The following is a 23,056-nucleotide window of genomic DNA, read 5'->3' on the forward strand; positions in this document are numbered from 1 at the left end:
ATCAATGTGAGAAAACTCAGAGCACTTCTCATCCATTATTTAAACAGAAAAATGACCAGATGTGTTTCAGCATTCTTTGGCAAGAGAGTAGGGCTTTCCTGGCATATTGCCTGTGACCTTTAGAGTCAGCAAGGTTGAGCTATCTAAACACAGATTTTAGAGGCACTACAGCAGAGACTCGCTTAGAAATGAATGAATCATTATTGCTGTGTTCTGTCTAGAGCTGTGGTTTCTCAGGCCAAATGCTCCTTACATTATTAGTTAGTCCTTTTCTAAATTCACAGACATTTGCAGTTTGTGTGCTTATTGTGAAACAAGCAAGGACCATTAAGTAATTATTTTCATTTCATCTGTGGCTGGAGATGTTGTGGAGACGGTGATGAAACTGTCCATGTTGGTTGCTTTCAGGTTTGCTAACTCACTAACTATGTACAGTGCAAACACAAAAATATTACATCATCTAATTTAGCCCGACTCAAGGTGTATCATGCTGCCTCTCTCTTCATACTTAATTCGAGATCAATTATATAAACTGCCATGTCTGCACTGTTTAAAGAAATTGTCTGGAAAAATAAAATTAATGATGAATTTTAATGTGACACACTCTATGACAGCCTGTTTAGTGCCTTCATGACGAAAGGCAACCTACAAAATTTAGTTCAAGATCTCGTAATGTGATTGCTGAAATGACTAAAGCTTACTTTTCATCAGCCAATAAAGGCTCTGTACTTTCCCTCTTTGCTAATATGTGTAAGACTTGTAAAAGGCCCTGAAAAAGTAAGATAGTAGGTACAGCACAATGTCAATTTTTGTTCTGTATTGTAATTCTGTACCATGTAATCAAGGAAATATTTACCACATTCTTTTACCATGCAATCTGAACTACAGCATTACTGAAATTACACATCTGTCCGCCAAAGATTTTGGCCAAGACTTTGTTTTGATAATTGTTTATGATAATGTTCAGTTACAGTGTGTGCTTTCTAGTGCAGAAATGTGAGAGGAGTAGACAGTGAATCATGCATAGCAGTGAAACATATTGTGAAAACATATTCTAATATGTAATTAGAGGTTTCACAATTGACACTATATCACAGCAATTTGTACAAATGATCTGAAGCTGTGGGACTGCTATATATAATAGAGTCAGTGAAAATAGTCTCAGCTCTTTTAATGCACTAACAGAGAATTTTCATTAGTTATTTGGCGCAAGAATTCTTGGACGTGTACAATCACACATTTGTAAGTACATATTGTTGCTGTTACGCAAAAAATCTCTGTTTAGTCACTTTTCACTTTTTGACATAACTTGAATCTGGCAGTTGAAAAGAAATTGACAAATTTTGACTTTCCCATTTTGAAATAAAGATTTGTCCAGCAACAATATATTTAAAAAGAACCAAGTGTTTCTGACAATCAGCAACATTAGAGGCCATGCACTGACATGTAGACTAATTGCAGGCAGGTAGGAGGTCTAAGTACAAAACATGGTAATTAGGAGTTTGTTAGAACATAGGAACTCAACCTACTGCATAAGTTAGACCAGAAAAAATGCTGCTTTGTGACATAACCATGCACTGTATTTTTCCAGTGGATTTGCCCACAGAAGATGCATTATTTCACCTTGTAGCTACTTACTATGTTGCAAAAAGAGCATGAAGCCTGAAGTGAATACTATGTAAAGAGAACAAATTATGAATATATTTTAATGAGTCTAATGATAACAGAGCAGCATTTATGAACTAAAAGGTGTCATCTGGTAAACATAATGAGCAGCTCCTTAAAATAATTTACCATGATATCATTTAAGTATATTAATTTTTAGCTTTGTTTTGAAGTGTGAGTAGTAGAGTTTTGGAACAGTTTCTTTTAACAGGGTAGATATTTCAAAGAGTTCCTTCCTCTTTGCTGGATCTTTTGTGCTGCTAATGATACTGATCTCCTCTCAAAGGTCAGTGCAGTCAAAAATAGGTGTGTCCCTGGTGTGCAATACAAAACTCCTAATCACTGCAATTAATAGTGAAAAGAACGCAACATTGTTATTAGTCATTTTCCGCTGTTAAAATGCTAGTGTAGCTAGAGCATAACATACTTGGCCAGCACATGAGGGGCTTGTCAATTACATAATGAGTTAAATCAACCATGTGTTCAATAGGCTGTATTAGGATGTACAGTAAACTTGGGTTGGGTTGGGATGCACAGTAAATATGGGCTGGATTAGGATATACAGTAAACCTGAACTGGATTAGGATATACAGTAAATATGGGCTGGATTAGGATATACAGAAAACTTGGGCTAGGTTAGGATATACAGTAAATATGGGCTGGAATAGGATATACAGTAAACTTGGACTGGGTTAGAATATACAGTAAACTTGGACTGGGTTAGGATATACAGTAAATATGAGCTGGATTGGGATATACAGTAAACTTGGTCTGGGTTAGGATTTACAGTAAATATGGGCTGGATTAGGATATACAGAAAACTTGGACTGGGTTAGGATATGCAGTAAATATGGGCTGGGTTAAAATGTGCAGGTTTACCCAGAACTTGTATCTTACTAGAAAGCTCTATTACCTTTAATGGAAAGATGAAATAATGCTCACAAACAGCATGTGGAACATCATTAAGCATCTCTCCTGTCACCTTGCCTCAATCTCCTTTGTTTATGAATTGAATAAAAGTTCTTTCCTTGCCTCAGCATTACTGTTTGCTTGCAGGGATGCAATTATTGTCCTGTTAATCCAATCAGAATTTATCTGTGTCTATATCAAGAAAGTTGAATTAGCAAGGTACACTCCATGGCAACTACGGGGTAACGCAGGTGGTCCGCTCTGTGAAATGTAGTCAAACAAAGCCAAACCAGCATGAACTTGAGTCATGATGAATCAGCCATTTTCATTTGCACCAGCAAGGTGCCTGTGGGCTTTAGTAAATAAGGCAACCAAAATAGCTTCCACTCCAACAGTAATGTCAGCTAAGCACACACAAAGAAAACACTGCTTACCTGCAGCTCTAGGTATTCTCAGAATTTGAATTTCAATTAGCGGCTTGGCTGCTACATGATGCGATTTCAATTAGACGCCAAAGGCAAAGGCATCTTCATACCATGCTTATAAGCATACGATGATTCTATGCTTCGTTCTCTCATAATTATGGATAAGCAACAAACACCATAGTGTCTTATTTGAATAATTTTCAGTAATAACCATATTTGTTATTTTGGTTTATTTATTTATTGCAATTATTTGTGCTTTCATCATTTCCAGCACTCACAGCCCCAAACACATGCTCAGACAAGCAGAAAAAACATGTCAGAAACGCTTCAAAAAATGACTGTGCTAGTTACCAGCTCCCATACTTCCCTTGTGCAAAACGTTTGCATTATAAATGGTTGTCTTGGCTGTCAGGGCTTATAATTAAAAGATGCATTACACTGGAAGACTGACTCAGCAGCAAAATCACCAGCAAGACAAGTGGAATTCCGTATCATAAGGAATGGTCTGTCAGACAGACTTCTGAGCGTGCGACAGCAGATGAAAATATTTGAATAAATGTCCTCAGTCATCCAGCCTCTTGAGCTTTTGCTAAATCTCCAAAAAACTTTAAAAGAAAAAAACTGTTTCCCAATTTTAGGGTATTAAAAGGTATTTAGATAACAGTTTCAGGGAATGGTTAGTTTTTTGTCCCCTGATCCAATCTAAAACCTTACGTAGAACATTGGCCACCAATCTGATCTGACATTCTGACATTCAATTTGCAATGCAACCATTCATTTCAGGGAAGATATACTAGTCTGCTTATCATACCACAATAAACCTACTTTTTAACCCCTTAAAAGCTTTTTGCCCTATTACTAAAGAATAGCACCACCAGTTTGTAAATACGTCCCTGTAGTTACTGAAAAATACACCTTAGTGTGTGATAAGCCTTGCTGCGTTAAGGGCTTTATGTGTGTATTATTTGACAAATTTACACTGCGTTTTTTTTTTGGTCAAATTTGTTTGTATTTCATAGTGTGTTTAAAATTAGTTACCTGAAATCATGCAGAGAAATCACTTTAATTTTGATTGTTTTGTGGAATACTGATACCAAATACCAAATTACCAAAAGTTGCAGGGAGGTATTAAAAGATGCAATTTGTAGGTGGTGATTATAAGATAATTATAATTATAAGATGATAATTGTTAGTCTCGAGAACTATTTTTTTCTGTATTGTCATGTATCTGCTGATACCTGATCCACATTATTCATTCTTTATTCTTGATTCTTTATTATTGTGCTCCGGTTAGGTTTCAAATGCATGCTTTTTACATTTATTTATTGTATTACTGTGTTGTATTATTATATTACTGTGCTGTATTGAGTAAATGCTACTGGCTGCTTAATTTTCTTCGAGATCAATAAAGTGTCTATCTATCTATCTATCTATCTATCTATCTATCTATCTATCTATCTAATAGCCGTTCATTCATTTTCTCTAGTCAAGGCGACAGATCAACAGTATGCTGATGTCAGAAGCAATGTCAAGTATAGGGACATGCATCCCACGTAGATGATGATGACGGGTTGTAGGTATATCATGCAACGTTGTGTGCTTGCTAAATTGCAACGTGAAACCAAAACAGACAGGCTCAAATGTGTACAATTTAACAAAAACATAAACCTTGGTTTGGATATTGGTCCGCGCTTTAATGTGTACAAATGGCCTTATTAGCACCACCTCACGTCCATCATTAGTTAGTGGAAACGCAGGGCTGCAGCTAATAACATGCTTTAATTTTGAACATAGTTCCATTGTAGACATTAAAACTACTTTGTTTTCCTGAAAATGTTTCTTGCTTGGTCACATTCATTTGCATAACCTCTACTACAGTGGCATAAACACCACAAAACACAAAACATTAAAAACAAAAAAACTGCGACAGTGGATTTAATTTCAAGTGGATTTAATAAAAACAATATCTAGTCCATCAAAATATGCACTGGGTTGGCCCTGATTTCAATCTACTGTATCAACTAGTGTTTACTGTTCACATTATAACCCTGTAAAACCTAATACACAAAAAGCAACACAAAACATACAACAACATACAATATATACAGCATATGCCAGTCATACAGGTTATCAGCAGTTTGATTATTATTGCATTTTTTAATTACATAACATGATACACCATAAAAACTGGTCATCATTCCTTCCATAGACTAACTATTCGCCAGTCACCTGTGCAAGCCATCAAACCAAAGATGTAGAGTGCAAACTGAGAGCTGTTTTTGCCAGCTGAAGTGGCCCGAGATGCCCGGAGCCATTATCCTGCGTTGTTGCATGACACGGCAGTGACCCTCAGTGGGTGTGCCACAGGGGTGTAGACACTCATTCATCCATTTTCCTTTCAACTGCACCGCGCCTCTGTCCTTTTCTTTTGACCTACGCTACACAGAAAGTCAATTGTGTCTAGCCATAGGATTTTTTTTTCAGGGGAGAACAATGGAAATATCAGCAGAAAGACTTCACTTTGATTTTAAACTATGATATGGAGGCTCATGCAAGTTTCATAGAGCAGCTGCTAAGGTACTCATTTAGGCTTTAAGAAGCGGAGAGTCTGGAGGAGCCCTGAAATCTGATGGAACCCAGGTGACGTGAACATTCAAGTGAGAGAACTTTCAAGTCTTGAGCCACAGAAGGCAGGTGTTGTGTGTGGTTAAACTAAATGCATCAGGACATCTCTTCTATTTTTAAGGAGAGTGCCTTCCTCTCTCACAGGCAATTTGAGGATACTCAAGTTGTGTTTTAGCTCTTCTTTATCTTTGAGGAAAAAGCATTCCTATGCAACCATTTTATTCACGTCTAAGAGCTCCCTTCATCCTCCATCTCCATCAGAGCCTTCAGTGGCTTCAGTGGCTTATCAGTGGCTTATCTTCAGCTAAAGACTACACTTACAGGGCTTATTTAGAATCAAATTTGATTTTGTTTCACATATCTGACATGGTCAATAAACCAGTGCATTCTGTTTTCTGTTATAATGACGGGTATTTATGCAAAGGATCCTGTGTACAGCGTAGCATCTCACATTACCATCTCACCTTGCGTACTATGGCGAAAATCCTATCCATCTTTAGACTCTGTGAAAAGACTCTACAGTACATGTGCAGTTATTGAAAATGTCCTTTCTGTGTCTCCTAGCTTGCAGTTCAGGTTTGTTGAGTACAGGTTGTTTTGGAATTTACTGGACTCACAGTTTGCAGGCTAAGGTACAGCATGTTTCAAGGACAAAGGACACAAATGCCTACCCTGGAGCTGCCAAACACAGCTAGTACAACAATTACTTTAGGCAGCATGCATTACCACTAGTGCTGCAACAGTCCAGCTTACTAAAGCCTTTGGATTGTGTTCCTCACAACATTCTATCCAATCAAATAACACCAATAAAGCACAGAAGCTGAGTAGGCAGGTTGTGTTAGCTCTGCAATTCTGTGGGATAACAGAAACTACTTGGTTTGGAGCACCTGAGCTAGCCGTTCTCTGTTCACGAATGCGTTGTTTCTAAACAGTTTCTGGTTCCAGTAAGAAACAACAACACATTTGCCATTATGCTAAGATCCATTACAAAAAAAACAAAAAACACCAGATTTAACCCAACAATGTGACTTTTCACAAGATTACAAAAAAAGACTCTGACCTAACCTTTTTAATGCTATTCTTGGCAGTCCTGTGAGGGACAAGCATATGAGCAATTCTCTTCAAGACTCTTCTTGTGCTTTTAGATCTCATACTGACCTCCATACTTCCCCTGAATGGTCATTTCTTAATAACACAGTAGAAACCGCAAGCTGAAAATACATGGCTATCCATGGCCATTGATTACTTTCAATTTCAGATATTTTGACCGTTGATTACAAGAGCCAATGGTTGCAAAGTGTTAGCACACGTTTTGAGCACAAGAGTAAGAGAACTTAGAAAGTTTTCATTCGAATCTGAATCACCTGATAATTCAGAATTACCTGATAGTCAGTCTTCTGAGCTTGTGTTCAACTCTGCTTTGTTTGTTTGTGCTTTTGTTTTGTGTAAATTTCAAATGCAAACCCAGGAGCAATTGTACTTTCTGCTGCTGTTTTGCTGTATCCTCAGTGAAAACACCAAGCTAAAGTTAGATCTGTCAGTTAGAATTCAGTTACAGTTGATAAGACACCCTTTATTGATCTGCTGCGTAACGTAAGTTGGAATTAGAAGCCTTCAGAAGAAGCTTCAGTACTGTATTAGAAACTTCAGAAAGATGCTGGGACAGCAATGCCTATAAAAGCCTTGTTTATATGGCAGGTTATCTGTGGAATCATATGCTTCTCTAAAATGTCTTTCTGAAATGCAGCAAATTCTTGCATCTGTCAGAAAGAAATGGCCCCAAAAATAAGATTTTTATAATTATTATTTTTATTTTGTGCAACTGTATGTTCTGCTAATATATATCTATATATGTTACATGCTATTTTTCTCACTGTTTTTCTTTTCAAAAGCAACAAAAATACATTGTAGGCAGAGCATGATACATTCATAAATAAATCTCCTATCTCAACTGATCTCTCTCACATGGTTTAGCATAACAGACTATAGGGGAAAAAGGGTTCTTACCTCCAGATACACTACCCAGGGCATAACCAACGTAGCCACCAGAAGATCTGCCACTGCCAGGCTCACGATCAGGTAATTAGTGGTGGTCTGCAGGGCCTTCTCTCGGGAGACAGCCATGCACACCAGCACATTGCCGAAGACAATGACGAAGATGAGCAGTGTCAAGAGCATAGCATAATAGTTATACTGGTGCTTGGCTTCACAGCCCGTGCTGTTGAAGGCCTCTGTCCCGTTGTCATGGTACGTCTCGTTGTTGGCATACTCCACGAGGAAATCCATGAGCTGCTGCCAGAGAAGACGCCTGAAACTGAGAGAATGAGAGAGATCTGTCAGTCATCTTGCCCCACAAGAGAGAGAAGCACACAATATATTGCTAAATTTCACAAAAGCACTCGGCTCTTCAAAGAACATTAAGTGGTGTGAGCAGTCTTGTATTCATACCTTGCCATTAGTCACTACATTGCTCTTGAGTAACTATAAAGCCTAGGGGCAGTATGTTTGATATAGTTTTAATCACAGCTATGTACCGAGTAAAAATAAATTAATGGGAAAATGCGATCAAGTGCTTTCAATGGTGTGGGTGGCACAGGGCACAATGAGAACAAGCACTGAATTCAAACAATGTTGTCAAGCTTCACACCAATCTTCATTTGCAGGGGATAATGGCTGAGACACCCACATCGTGCCAATGCACCTTTCCCATTCCGCCTTTCCTTTCAAGCCCATAACACGCATTGAACGGCAAAATAAAAAGCATTGATTCGTCGCCAGGGGAAGCGCAAGGGCTGTATTTTATTGATTGGGAAATTTGCACATTTTTTATCTTCTTTAAAATCAACACCTCAGAGTGATGAGAAATGGAAGAAATAATGCATACATAGCAAGCCCCTACTTTCTTTTTTCAATTAGTATATTCTACGCCTGGGTAATGGAGCACATGGAGAGAATATTCAACCTTTATGACTTCATGAGAAAGTGTTATTTTCTGTGTACATTTATCAACATCTCATAAAACTAAATTGTCACTTGAGAAGGAGCTAAAATGCATACTCTTGCCACAGCTAAGAAGAGCAGTATGTCAAAATTCTAACTTTGTAGAGGTTTTGACCAATTATTTCAGAATAATGGCTTATTTTCTAACACTGTGATTCAGTATGACAAAATCAATTATTGTATCCAGATTTTGATCATTTACTTTGACATAATGACCTACGTTTTTTGACATTTTGATCAATTATGTCAAAATGATGGCTTAAAATCTTGGGATTTTGACCAATTATGTCAAAATAATGGCTTATTTCTTCAGAGATTTTGACTATGCCAAAATGATGGCTCATTTTATCGATATTTTGACTATTTTTGTCAAAATAATTTAGATCTATTTTCTAATAATCTGATTTCTGGTTGCATTTCATTTCATTTTGGTTATTTCCCTGCACCACATGTCTCTTTCCACAAGCAAACAATATTTGTGGAAGATGGACACAAGCATCATGATCCTCATGATCATCATCATCACTGTCAAGGTCTGAGAATAAAAATCAGTACCAATATGGACTCTAATGTATGGTTCTCATAGACATACAAGAACCCTTGTGCACCTCCAAGCCCCAAGTACTTACCCCCCATAATACCGTATATCGCAGTAATACTCTGCATGAAAAATGAAAGACATTCTATTAATTGAACCTACATCTGTTTTGCTTCAACACTTTCAGTTTATTAGTAGCATTTATCAGTTACACAATTATCCATTACACCCATATATCAATAATTATACCTAGGGTTTAATAGTTTGCACATTTTCCTTTAGAATATCTCTTTAATTTTTTTCTGACAGCAGTCTTTCCGAACATTGGAATTAGATACGCTCGTAGGTGTGGAATTTCAGCCTAATCTGTGCTCAGGATCAATCATACGCCTCATGCTCATGAAGGACAGGGGATGTAATCCAGCATGTCACTTTCCCCATTGCGTTTATCCTCCCCAGTACAGCTGGTTTTCTCTAAATGGATAAAAAAGGCACCTCGAGCAACACAGACAACCTTCCCTTTAGAGGGCAATCTCCCTCGATTAACAGATTACTTCTCAGCATAATTACTTGAGAATATTGAAATGTCTTTGCATCAGTTTTTTGTTCCATATTTAAGCCTATATTTGATTAAGTGCTAAGTGGTGAGGAACTATGCCAATGACTAAATAAAGTAAAGCACATTTTTTGGCATTTCTTTCAGCATTGCAAATCATTAAATGCACTATTTTTAGACTGGGGATAGCTCTTAGGCTAAGATAGCTCTACAGTATGCTAAAGAATGCAGTGCTTACTAACCAACTAATAAAACGAAGGCTTCATTATCCACTCAGTTAAATCCAAGCAGTTAAAGTAAACAGTGGTTTGAGTGTCATCATCAAATTTGATTACAATTAGTTTTCTGACACTTTTCTGACAAGCTGTTTTAAAATCCAAATAAAATGTTTAAAAAACCTAAAACCCAGTACACGTCCAGGCCCCAGTTTCTAATAAGACTTTAAGGTCAATGGGGGAAAGCATAAATCCATGAATATCAGTTTTGATTATAATTTGCTGAAAGTCTAATTTCCACTCAAGTCTCTCGGTGGGTCATCTGGTCAACTGTGAGGAGACCCATCATCCCCACAGTAATGAACCATGGCAACAATTTCGTCACGATGAAATCTGTTCTAGGTACATATTGATTAAAGATACAGTAAGTATTGATATGCTTTGTGGATCTCCCTCAGGTTATAAAATAAATGCTGTCCTGTCACCCTCTCACAAGCTGTGCGATGCTATGATACCCAGTCCTCTGTGAGAACCGATGTCTTATTTCTCATTACCTAGATGCAATTTTAAGAAGCTTCAAGAGCTTCTGGTTAAAAGCAACCAATTCAGTGTTTTTTACTGGGCTAATAGGAATGGACGATGTGTAAAAATAATCACAATATTTTTTTAAAAATCTTACAATATTGAAAAAATTAAACCCATCCATCAACCCCACCAACTTGAGAGATTTTGTCATACAGTGCTTCACACTCTTGAAAACCCCTAGAAGAGACAGTGTTCTACCACATCTTAACGGCTTATTAATATCCATTTGTAATCCACTTTAATCCACTATAATTAAATCAGATCTCTCTATTTTCTCCATTAATTCTCTTTCCCAGTACACAGATGATTGCTTTAGAGGGTCATGTTTCAGTCATTGCTGATATCAGATTACATCACCCTATCGCTCAGGCCTAGATGCAACATGTCTTGTGTACAGTTGGGGTCGGAGGTTTTCATCACTCATTGTGAACCAAAATGTCACGGGTATATTGGGCTTTCAATCACTTACTTTGAACTGTTCTGTTCTGAGTGAGTGGACAAAATTCATCTTTAAAAGACAATTGAAGGCGTTTCTAAAATCAATGCAGTCAAAATTATACATACAGTGTGAAAACTTGGTAAAGTGCAAGGCGTTCAGTGCAGGTCTTAGAAGGATTGTAGACTTGCACAAGTTAGGAACTGGGAGTTCTTGCCATTTTTCACAGTTCTGAAAAAATAAGGCCCAAACTGTCACCCTAAGCAGAGAGGAAACTGGTTTAGATGGTCAAAAACAATCCAAGCAGTGGTGTTGGTAAAATAGCACAACGTGGATAGAATAATGAAGGAGAAGGAGAACAACTTCTGAAATTGTGAGCATAACTTTAAATCATCAGCTGGACAGTTAAAACTTGGAAACAATTGGGTATTACAACAGTACAATGACCCAAATGACCTATCAGAGGTGTTTTGTGGAATGGTTTAAGCTGGTTAACATTAGAACCTTTGAAATAGCCGTTCCTGACATCAATCCAATCAGAAATATGTGGACTGTACTTAAAAGTCGGCCTGTGACAGGAAACCATCATTTGTGGCATATTTGAATCTTTCTGGCTTGGAAGGCACAGTATGCTTCACCAAGAAGAGACCTTTGACAAGTCTAATAATATTGTATTTGTCAGCCAAATGCCATAAATGTCAATTTTCTGTACTCATTCTACTCTAAAAAAAAAAAACAGTTCAAGGAAATCATTGGAAGTCCAATAAAGCCATGACATTCATGTTCAAGATTAATGTGTGTAAACTTCAGATCACAAATGTGATATTTATATATATAAATATGAGCAATGAAAAACAGATCTACTCCACCAGTGCCAGTTTTTCAGGGTGAACAACAACACAGAATTGCCTGCAAAGTATTCACAAAGTACTGCATTGTTGTGCTAGAAATAGCTACATGAGTAGCAATTGTTCTTAATAGGGTCACCCACCAAGAGTGGCAACTAGGGACATTGTTCTAGGTCCAGGCTTGAGAGGGAGCCCAAGCAGTAGAAGAAAATGTATCCATCATGGGAAATATTACAAATTTCTATTCCAGAGTGAAAACCTGTAGTACATACAGTGAGTCCAAGAAGTATTTGATCCCTTGCTGATTTTCTTTGTTTGCCCACTAATAAAGACACTATCCTTCTGCACTTTTAATGGTAGATATATTCTAACATGGAGAGACAGAATATCAAGACAAAAATCCAGAATATAATTTTAAAGAATATATTTTAATTAATTTGTATTTCAATGAGGAAAATAAGTATTTGATCCCTCTTGCCAAACACACTCAATACTTAGTGGCAAAGCCTTTGTTTGCAAGCACAGCGGTGAGACGTTTGTTGTAGTTAACCACAAGTTTAGCACACACACCAGGGGGAATTTTGGCCCACTCTTCTTTGCAGATCCTCTCTAAATCATGAAGGTTGGTGGGCTGTCGCTTGGCAACTCTGACCTTCAGCTCCCTCCATAGATTTTCGATCGGATTGAGGTCTGGCGACTGGCTGGGCCACTCCATGACCTTAATGTGATTTTTCTTGAGCCAATCCTTTGTTGCCTTTGCTGTATGTTTAGGGTCGTTATCATGTTGGAAGACCCAACCACGGCCCATTTTCAGATCCCTGGCAGAGGGGAGGAGGTTGTCCCTCAGGATTGTGCGGTACATGGCTCCATCCATCTTCCCAGTGATGCGGTGAAGTAGCCCTGTACCCTTGGCAGAGAAACACCCCCAAAACATTATGCTTCCACCTCCATGCTTGACGGTGGGCACAGTGTTCTTGGGGTCATAGGCAGCATTTTTCTTCCTCCACACATGGCGGGTGGAGTTGAGGCCAAAAAGTTCAATTTTGGTCTCGTCTGACCACAAAACCTTCTCCCAATAACTTGGTTCATCTTTCAAATGATCATTGGCATACTTGAGGCGCGCCTCCACATGTGCTCTCTTCAGCAGGGGTACCTTTCGGGCACTGCAGGATGTGAATCCATTGTTGCGCAAAGTGTTGCCAATTGTTTCCTTGCAAACTGTGGTCCCAGCTGCCTTCAGGTCATTTGCTAACTCCTGCCGAGTGGTTGCAGGACGATTTCTGACTGTTCTCAGCATCATTGCCACCCCACGAGGCGAAATCTTCTTTGGAGCACCGGGCCGAGGTCTGTTGATTGTCATGTTATACTCTTTAAACTTTCTGATAATTGCACCAATAGTTGTTACTTTCACATCCAACACCTTACTAATCTTTTTGTAGCCCATTCCAGCTTTGTGAAGGTCAACAATTCTGACTCTGAGGTCCTGTGACAGCTCTTTGGTTTTACCCATGTTGGAGACTTGAAATCTGTGTGATCTGTCTGATTCTGTGGACAGGTGTTTTTCACACAAGTGATTAGTGAGAACAGGTGGCTTCAGGTCAGGTAACAAGTTGATTGGGAGTGTCTAACTGGTCTGTAAAAGCCAGAACTGCTAATGAATACTAAGGGATCAAATACTTATTTCACTCCATGAAATACAAATCAATTAATATATATTCCTTAGATTTATTTTCTGGATTTTCTTTTTAATATTCTGTCTCTCCATGTAAGAATACATCTACCATTAAAAGTATAGAATGATCATGTCTTTATTAGTGGGCCAACGAAGAAAATCAGCAAGGGATCAAATACTTCTTGGACTCACTGTAGGAAGGAAAGTATGAAAAATGAATACTAATGTTCAGTGCAGTGGGACTATACCAAGATAGACTGTGAACATCTGGTGTAGGCTTGTGCTTGCTTGGTGTAATATAAGCAAATAAATGCACTAAAATGGTAAATAACAGCATCCAGAATTACACCAAACAGCTTGGTAATAAAAACTGCAATATTTACAGTAGAAATATTTGAATTGCTAGCAACATCAGACATTATTCTTATTTGCAAATTCAATCCTACTACAGTTGTCTATGGGTTTTCCTAGCCACTTTCTTCAAGAAAAGTGCTTCCACCATGCTTGTTATGAAACAAGCTAGGTAAAGGGGCTTTTACATTCAAGGGTCAGATTTCTCTCCAAATGTCTAGATACTGGTGCCTCAATGACTGTTTGATAGGGACTTCAGCACAAACAGACACAAACAGATATTCCCCAAGGAACAGAAGGCTGTGTTCAAATGAGAGACACAACAGAGTAACGTCCATACTCTATGAAGCTATGAAACAGTGAATTGGTTTCCAGTTTCGTTATGAGGAGCAAATAATTTTCACAAAATCTATTTCTAAGAGTGAGGGCAATTTGCAAGAGGGGCCAACTACAGCACTACCTCAATGGCACAATTACCTGAAAATCTGTGTGCGAGTACAAAAGCTTGCTCTGTGGACACAGTGGTGCTCCAGAGAGTCCATGATTGATGCAAACAGCCTGACAAAATGATGTGTGTGTCAGAGCCTGCAATAAGCGCCTCCCCTCTGCTTGGACAACTCACAATCAATGCATAATTTAAAAACACTGTGGCTTCTTCTATTTCTCTCTGTCAAGGTTTATTCATTTAAACAGCTCAATATGGTTTTTGAGAGACATTTTGCACATTGCTAATGAGCCAACTTTAGGTATAGATTTCACATTGGAGTATATTGGACAATATGGAGTAATAGAATGAGCATTTTTCATTTGAATGACCTTGCCCTATGTAATGGACATATAGAATTATAAAAACAACACGCCTCTAAAGGGCATGAACCTGTACTACATTTGTAAATTATGCTAAACCTCCAAATCAATCTAGGGCTACTGTTTGCATGTGAGGTATTTTCAAGTGGTGTAGGGGTTTATAAAAAATCTATTGTGCAGTAATTAAGCTCACCATTTGTTACTCCACACCAGTCTGGAGCCTGGAGAAATTGTTTCTTTTAAGACTGCTGCAATTACTGCTCTATCATAAAGATGATTATGATGACTGAGAAATGTAATTAGACTGCTAGTTTTTAATTATATTCACTTAAGGTATGAATCAGTCTTGCCCAAGGAGACTAAAATATTGCTAAATGATGCATTCATAATAGGTACATTAAAAATAATTTAACCATAATCAATAAGAGTTAAGATCCCAGCTCCATGATTTGTCTTACACATGCTGCTATGAAATACACAATGAAATAAAACTATGAAATGCACTGAATTACCAACAATTAAAACTTACCTCCGACAGAGAGTGGAGAACAAAATTAAGTAGAATGAAATACTGGATTGGCAAATATTATTGAGGTCATGTCCATGAATTGCACCAATGAGAAGCTTTTACAGATAAATTTTAATTTTAGAATTAGCAAGAGAAATGTACGAGTCAAATGAAAGCAAAAGTCAGAGGTTCCAGACTAATGCAGCAGCTTATGGTCAAAATTACAGGTGTTGACTGTGTGCAGTCTAGACGTTTACCTTCTTCATTTTATCAGGTAATAAATAAACACATAAAAATAATTCTTATATTTGTGTTCCTGACATTTATTATGACTTATATAAAAAGTCCTTATTTTTTGTGTGTTATTTTGAAACACAGAAATCACACAGTGTAAAATCACACAGTGTAAAATCACACAGTGTAAAAACCACCACAGTTGTTCTGGTAGTGATGGAATCTCAGGCCTTTCTAGTGTTAACAAGGTTTAGATTTTGCTCGTATTCGCTTATAGTATATGTTGCTACTGGGAACCATGAGTGCCTTAACATGAGTGCAGAGACAGTGCTTCTGTGCTGGCTTTAGTGTGGCTTTTAAAACTTAACTTTAGGCCTTTAATTCACATTGACTTTATCAAAAACAATTCCTTACGGCCCTCTTGAATACATATGGGAAAATTAGCTTTTTTGGCCATATTAGATAGACAAATTTGACACACCATACATGTCATATTTCTGAAATACCGGCATTATTTTATGTACGTACTGTAATGTAATGTATGTATGTATGTACTAATGTATGTACCAGTACATAAACAGAAACAGTTTTAGGGAGTAGAATGTTTTGTCAATATAATGCTTGTTATCTACCAACACCTCTAAGACAAAAAAAGTGATTGTTGTGGTATACTGGAGCAAAAAATATATCATCCCACTCTTAACTGTGTTTGTCTTCTAGTATTTATTAATACTAACTAGCTACAACAAAGAATGGTGTGTTTACATGTTAGGAATGTAGGCAATTCTTCTAGAACACTTCTCTATTTCCTCCCTGGAGAAATCTGGGATATTGTCAGAGAGGGATTAGGGCCTTGCTGAGGGAGGAATGAGCAGGTTTCAACATGAGCCAGGTAACAATTATGCACTGGCATCCTGTGTAAATCAATGGAGCATGACACTTTAATGAGCTTAATGAAGGTACGTTTCCCCCTACTTACTGGTATTCTCTGTTCACCTCCTACCCTCGATAACCTACCCTATCCATCCATCTTAATCTGCTTTGATTTTCCTTTTCCTTCCCTTGTGTGGTTTTCTGATCTTGTGTGGTGAGATTAGCTGTTTTTTGTTTTTGTTTTTTTGCTAGGGTGAACAGCTTTGGCAGAGTCGTTATCAAGGTATCACAGTTTCTCAGACAGCCAGAAAGCTGACACAATAGCAAACATCTGACAATTCAGCATGTTGAAAAGGGTACTGAGCAAGAGTAAGTGTAATTTTAGGAACATTACACATGTTCTCTTGTTAAGGTATGCCTTTTATTTCTCTTGCCGTTATGCACCTCCATGCCGTGCCCCCAAAAAACAGGCTGCACAGCAATTTCTACAGCAATTGCCTTGATCAGTTATGTCTGAAAGGAGACTTCACACACACTTTTCTGATGTATAATAAGTGACACATCAGAGAAGGGCATCTCACTCTAATACTAACCTAGAAAACATGATGGTCTGCTTCTAATGTTAGTAAAAGAGAGCATTTCATTATAGTAAGTATATTAAACATGCTTTCATCATAATGACAAAGAAACCAGGAAATCCCACAGAATTAGCACTTCCACATATTTCAGCTTGTGTTTATAATATATAAAACACAAAGGGATTGCTTGAATCTAGACAAAAACACAACAAGCACCACTCAATTTAGCGGCACAGGTCGTCTTCAAGGTTTCTAAATTCAGCCATGTCACTCCACTGCTGCGTTCTCTTCACTGGCTTCCTGTAGCTTCCTGCATCAGATTCAAAACCTTGACGCTGGCCTACAAAGTCATGAACAGACCAGCCCCTCCATACTTGATGGCAATGGTCAAAAGCCAATCCGCACCCAGAGCCCTTCGAGCTTCAAGTACAGCTCGGCTTGACCTGCCATCCCTCAAAATCCACGGAAGACAAGCGTCCAGGCTTCCCCTGGGTGTCCGAACGGCAGAGTCGCTCGCTGTCTTCAAACGCAGACTGAAAACCCCCCTTATCCGAGAGTACTTGGGCAAATAGCAGAGTGGTCTCCATGTCTAAACTTGAATTTTTAGTCTATTCAAACTAGTTGAGGTTATTCTTGGGTAAATAGCAAAGCACTTTTGTAAGTTGCTCTGGAGAAGAGTGTCTGCTAAATGCCTTAAATGTAAATGTAAATGTAATGACTGGAGCATTTCATGCTTATTATGACCAACGTAAGTAGCGGTGCGGCCCATAAGCCTTCATCAAGGTTGAAAACAATTAGTGATTTCATTGATGTTTAAATATACAAAGAGCAGGCATACGAGTCAAAACACATTATAAAGTGTAGAATTTGCTAGGCAGCAGGTGCTGCTGGTTTGGTAACACTTTGTTCTGAGTGGTCCTTTGTAGATGATGAATAAACACTTAACAGAGTATCAGTACCTTATCAACAGCATTTCAGTGCAGTAGCAGCAGTGAAGCATCTGAATACACTGAGTAGATTTAATATGTTACTTCCTTCCCTAATCATAACCCTGACCCTAATCATAACCTTAACCTCAACCAAAATCATATTCTTAACCCTCACCCTGGCCCCTTAGCAACAGGTCTAGGACAACTTGTTAAGGATGTTAAGATGCTGAGTCTGCATTAGAGCAGTTAAATGATCAGTGATTTCTCAGGTGAACATCTACAGAGCTGAACTTAGACACTTCAAATAAAGTGAAAAACACCTAACTAGTAGAAGTCTTCAGTAAAAAAAATCTCTTACATGAATCTACTAAATGTTCAGATGCTGCAACATTATTCATATGTTATATTTTATGTGTCACTGAGAGTCTGTGTTTATCCAATCCAAAAATCCTCTCCAACTAAAGTTTTTTCAGATTTCTTTTACAGTTTGTGTTGTTCACTTTCTTGGACAATGAACAACCAAACTGTACCAGAACATTCTTACTAATGCCATACCAACCTAGACAGTATGTGTACTGTTTATAATGAAGAATTGAACAACCTTTGCTTTAATCTCTTGAAAAGTCTAGGCCAAATGTGTTCATACAAACTTCTATTACCAAAGAATAACCCCACCACAGAGATCCCTGTAGGTAGCCCTGTCATGAGACATATTTTTTGGGGATGATAAATTACCCCAGAAATAATTTTGATAAACGATATTATTGTCATTTAAAGACCATTTCATGCCAGTGGTTTAATGATAATGTAATAGCATAATAATGCAATTACACCCATTTAAAAAACAATGATCATTAAGAATATTCAGATATTGGAAATATAATGTAAAACATGACTAAAATAGCACCAATCTTTTAAGATCTATTGTCTTGTTAATGGACTTAAAGCCAAAATGTTCCCACACCAGACCAGTGGAATGCAACTTTTGGACTTACTCCTTCAAACCTTCTGGCTGGAATTAAGCAGAATTAAGTAGTCCTCAGGAGGGATAAAACAGCTATTAGCTTTGATTTACATGTCTTCACCTGTGGCTAGGGGTGTTATGGATCACGGTTTTTGCGTTAGAAATTCATTCATTATTTTGGAATAAGCTCTCCAGTGAAACAGCCAAGTGATGTCACTTCAAATGTGTGACCATGCTCGGTGTATTACTATTGTCATATAAAGACAGGCTAATCGTTCTTTTGCATGGTGCTTCTGCCGCTGCGTGCAAGGTCAGGCGTGGCGCACATGATGGTGTGGAACCTTTCCGTGGTGCTTATTATACAGCAGACATAACACACACGTGTCTTGCGTTGGAATACAAGCTACAAATGTCTGAGTATTGCTTGAATCAATATTGTGAAAGACCAGTAGTAAACTGTATTCCACACTTTTATGGTTAAGCCATTGCATTTAATGTGTGCCGAACTGTGTGGGAGTGGGTGGGGGGGGGGGGGGGGTGTGATGTGTTGATCTGTTACACAACTACCTGTCACAGTGTGTATAGAGGTGCCATTATTGATGCACTGGTCATTGCGCACACTGCACTCTTTTCCTACACGATAGATGTCGCTGTCTGCTCCCAGACCCGAACTTAATGGGAAATATCAAGAACAACAAAAATGGTCATGTCCATATATTGTACGATATGTCGAGGTCTACCTGTAGTTAATGAATAATACACTTAGTGTGTTATAACCCTTGCTGTGTTAAGGGTTTAAAAGGCATTTAATTTGTTGATGTTGGAATACTCCATCGCCATTCTCAAAAGTTTTATAATCTATAGATTTTTCAATTAAAATGACCGAATAACTGGATGTTTTAGGTTTGTAGAGATTTTGCTGAAGTCCTGGGTGACAGGGCATATTTTCAATCTCAGTTATATAAGTGGAGCTCAAAGCTTAGTATTATGCTTAAATACCACAACTGTGCTTACCTTCGTGGTTACACGAGATGTGCTTTTATTCTTGGGTTTGTACCAAGTCCAGCTGCTGAAAGGACAAATGTGTATAATAAAGCAGTGACCTTTCTTGGGTTTATATGCTAAAGAATGCTTTAAGCATGCTGTAAATTTGCCCTTTCATACTGATCTGAGACCTGCTTGCTATTTTTCTTTAAAACGGTCAAAGGTTAGCACACAGTAAGGAGAAGCAGATCAGATCAGCATGAAAGAGCGACCTCAGCAAAGAACACGTCGGATCGCCTCTACCGCTGAGCTAATCTGAGGTACCATGAGGGCAGCGGCATGCTTAATTCTTAGGTGCATGATGTGGTGGAAAAGGAGTCCTGATGACAGCTTCTCAGAGTGGGTTTGCAGAGATGACACTGGAGCCTCCTAAAACGCCACTGCCTTGAGTCATAGAGACGGCATTGGCTGGGCCACCGCACGGAACTGCAAGACAGCCACGTCCTTATTATGTCCCTGCTGGTGAAACTTTTATCGAGCTACAGCGGCCTTCCACAAGCGTGTAGAAGCACTACAGCACAGTAGTGCCAGGAACAGTGACAGTGGGCCAGCAAAGGCATCAGAAAGAACAGGTAAATGTGCCAGACTATTTTAGTTTCAAAAGAACACAAGACATCTGCCTCTCAGACTTACAAAAAGTTAAAACTGTCAACATCCTTTGCAGTTTATCCTCAAAGTGTAAATGCTGAATGCTCAGACAGGAACAATGTGAACAGCACGCAGTGTGAGCACAAAGGCAACAAAATCAATGTACAGATACCCTCAACAAGCCTCTTATGTAAGTCGACCTTTTATGACAATGTTTAATTCAAGATACAAAAGCCCTTAGCTGAAAAACATTATTATTCATGTATTTATAAAGATTTTGGCCTCTCGTGAAATAATAGTGCGCTAAAAATACTGTATACGACTCCTCTGACCTGCTGCTGCAGTCAGATAGCATTTCCTATTCACCATGACTCCTGTAATTAATCACATGCAGCAAACCACTAATAAAACACACAAGCGTAATAAGAATTCTATGCAGGCAGGCTGCAATATAAGGGCCATATTGTTTGCAGTATGTACACGGTCTCAATTAAAAAAGGAGAGCAGTTCAATTGGGACTTGAGGGCAGGTAACCTGCATCCAAACCAGATAATGCGCCTCCCCTGCAGCCCCCGGGTGACTCAGGGGCTCATCCAGGGCTTGTGGTTGCATCACAAAGTAGCAGTTAACTGAGGGAACCTCTCACTCTCGCCTACTGTCTCCCTCCTCTCTCTCTCTCTCTCTCTCTTTCTGCCAATACGGTCGAATCTGCCAGTTGCGCCTGAGGCAAGCAGAGCGCTGGCTCTGCCTGGCTGACGCCCCTGCTCTGTCTCATCTCATTTGTGAGCAGGGATGCCTGTGAGGAGGCGAGGAGAAGAGAAGATGAAAAGAGAAGAAGGGAAGAAAAGATGAGAGATGATAAGAGAAGACAAAATAAAATGAGGGAAGAAGAGAAGAGAAGAGAAGAGAAGAGAAAATTAGAAAATTTGAAAATAAAGGGGAAAGAGAAGAGAGGAGGAGATGAAGAGATAAAATAAGAAATGGAAGAAGAGAAGAAAAAAGTGATAACAAGAGAAGAAATAAAAGAGAAGAGAAGAATAAAGAAATTAAGAGAAGAGATGAGAGAACAGAAGATAACAGAAAATATGACAAAAGAAGGAGAAAAAAGAAGAGGAGAACAACAGAACATAAAAGATATAAACACAAGGCGAGAAGAGAAGACATGTATCTGTCCATTTCAATGGCGATTTTCATAGGGACCAGCAGAAAGGCCCTGTGACTTTCTGTCTGTCTGACCACTCCTAAGCACATATGTAGGACTTTTTCCTCAGTTTTAATGACCAGATATCTTCCCCAGAGCTGAACTGCCTTCTGAAGGGAGACACACGCTGCCTATAAAACATGCCTTACTATCAGCTGAGGCAGCAGAAACACAGTACGTTCTACCCCAGGTAATAATGCCAAAGGGTAGGGTGGGCAATTATCGATCAGGCCAATTGCTATTGCGAATGCCATGTCTATGAAGAGATTCATTCAACTGAAGTGCAGAACATATCCATAATTTGCATGTAATAAGCATGAAACTGTGATTCAGTCCTAAACTCTCTCGATCAACACAAGGTATACCAACAGAGCAAGACAGGGGGAATTTTTGCAATATGGCTACAATCAGAACTACAACAGACTGCTACGATGTGAAATGTGTCAGACCTATGACACTCCATCAACATGAGTCAAAACTACACAGGCCATCTCACAGATTAACCTGGACATGGGACATCACTGCACTGCAGACAGTGTCATCTACAATAAGATCACTTCCAAAAACAACACAATAAAAACATGTTTGAGTTTTTGTGAGATTTTTTTTTCTGCCCCAGAAAGAAGCACAGAGATGGCATCATATACACTGTCATATATCATCTAACTCCAGTAGTAACATTGAGAACAGTCTGTCTTTGCTGCTGAAATGAATATAGAATTTCAATGAAAAAAAATACTGAAAATTACAGATTGAAGGCTTTTATGTTTTTCAGACCAAAGCCGTGATTGGCTGATAGTTTAGCCGATCCTGAGAGCAGGTCAGATCATATGATCTATATTATGTGAGTTGCCGCAGCTCTCTTTGGGATCACAAGACGCTGCAGTTCCAAATTCAATCGCTAGATGGTAATACAAAAACCTCACTCATGGCTGCAGAACCCTGTTGAGGCCAGTTTTGAAATCCCCATTGTGAGTGCAGTTTTACCATATCTAACACAAACTCAAATCTCTGCAGAATGTGTAATACTAACATTCCTCATTAGGGAATTAGAGTAAAGATGTTTAATACCACTAACCGGATGCCACTCTCGAGAGCTCATCACCCAGTCTAGTACAGTGAGTAGCAACAAAGCTAGAAAAAACAACACTAACATCACTTTAAACTCCACAGTGTAATTCCGCATGGGGATTTCATGTTGCATGGAACAGTACAGCTGTACATGATGAGCTGAAAAAATATCAATGATCAGGATCAGCCCCAAAACCACTATTCAGTCCATCTCTACTGAATGTGCTTGCAATAAGCTTGAATTACAAGAAGATTTATGTGGATTGGAAAATAGACTAGAAACTTCTTCAAATGGTTCTTTGAGCGATGCCACAAAAGAACCACTTTCGGTTCAATACAGAATCATAAGTAATGTGTGAAAAAAGTAAAGTGTGAGCATGACGAAACTTTAAATGGTTACATCAAGTGAAGGTTCTGTAGACCTTAAAAAGTTC

At 38.5% G+C, this 23,056-nt stretch overlaps 1 protein-coding gene across 2 annotated transcripts in view; it reads right to left on the reverse strand.

Annotated features, from left to right (window-relative positions):
• The window catches only part of drd2b (dopamine receptor D2b), a 54,658-nt gene that overhangs the window by 15,953 nt on the left and 15,649 nt on the right, over nucleotides 1-23,056 (reverse strand). For both annotated transcript variants that reach the window (XM_072674372.1, XM_072674370.1), the window contains exon 2: nucleotides 7,632-7,938. In XM_072674372.1, the coding sequence (XP_072530473.1) occupies nucleotides 7,632-7,910 (279 nt within the window). In that variant the 5' untranslated portion in view covers nucleotides 7,911-7,938. The remainder of the gene's footprint in view (nucleotides 1-7,631; nucleotides 7,939-23,056) is intronic.

Source organism: Salminus brasiliensis, chromosome 1 (genome assembly GCF_030463535.1).
Source record: "Salminus brasiliensis chromosome 1, fSalBra1.hap2, whole genome shotgun sequence".
In the NCBI taxonomy this organism is placed as follows: Eukaryota; Metazoa; Chordata; class Actinopteri; order Characiformes; family Bryconidae; genus Salminus; species Salminus brasiliensis.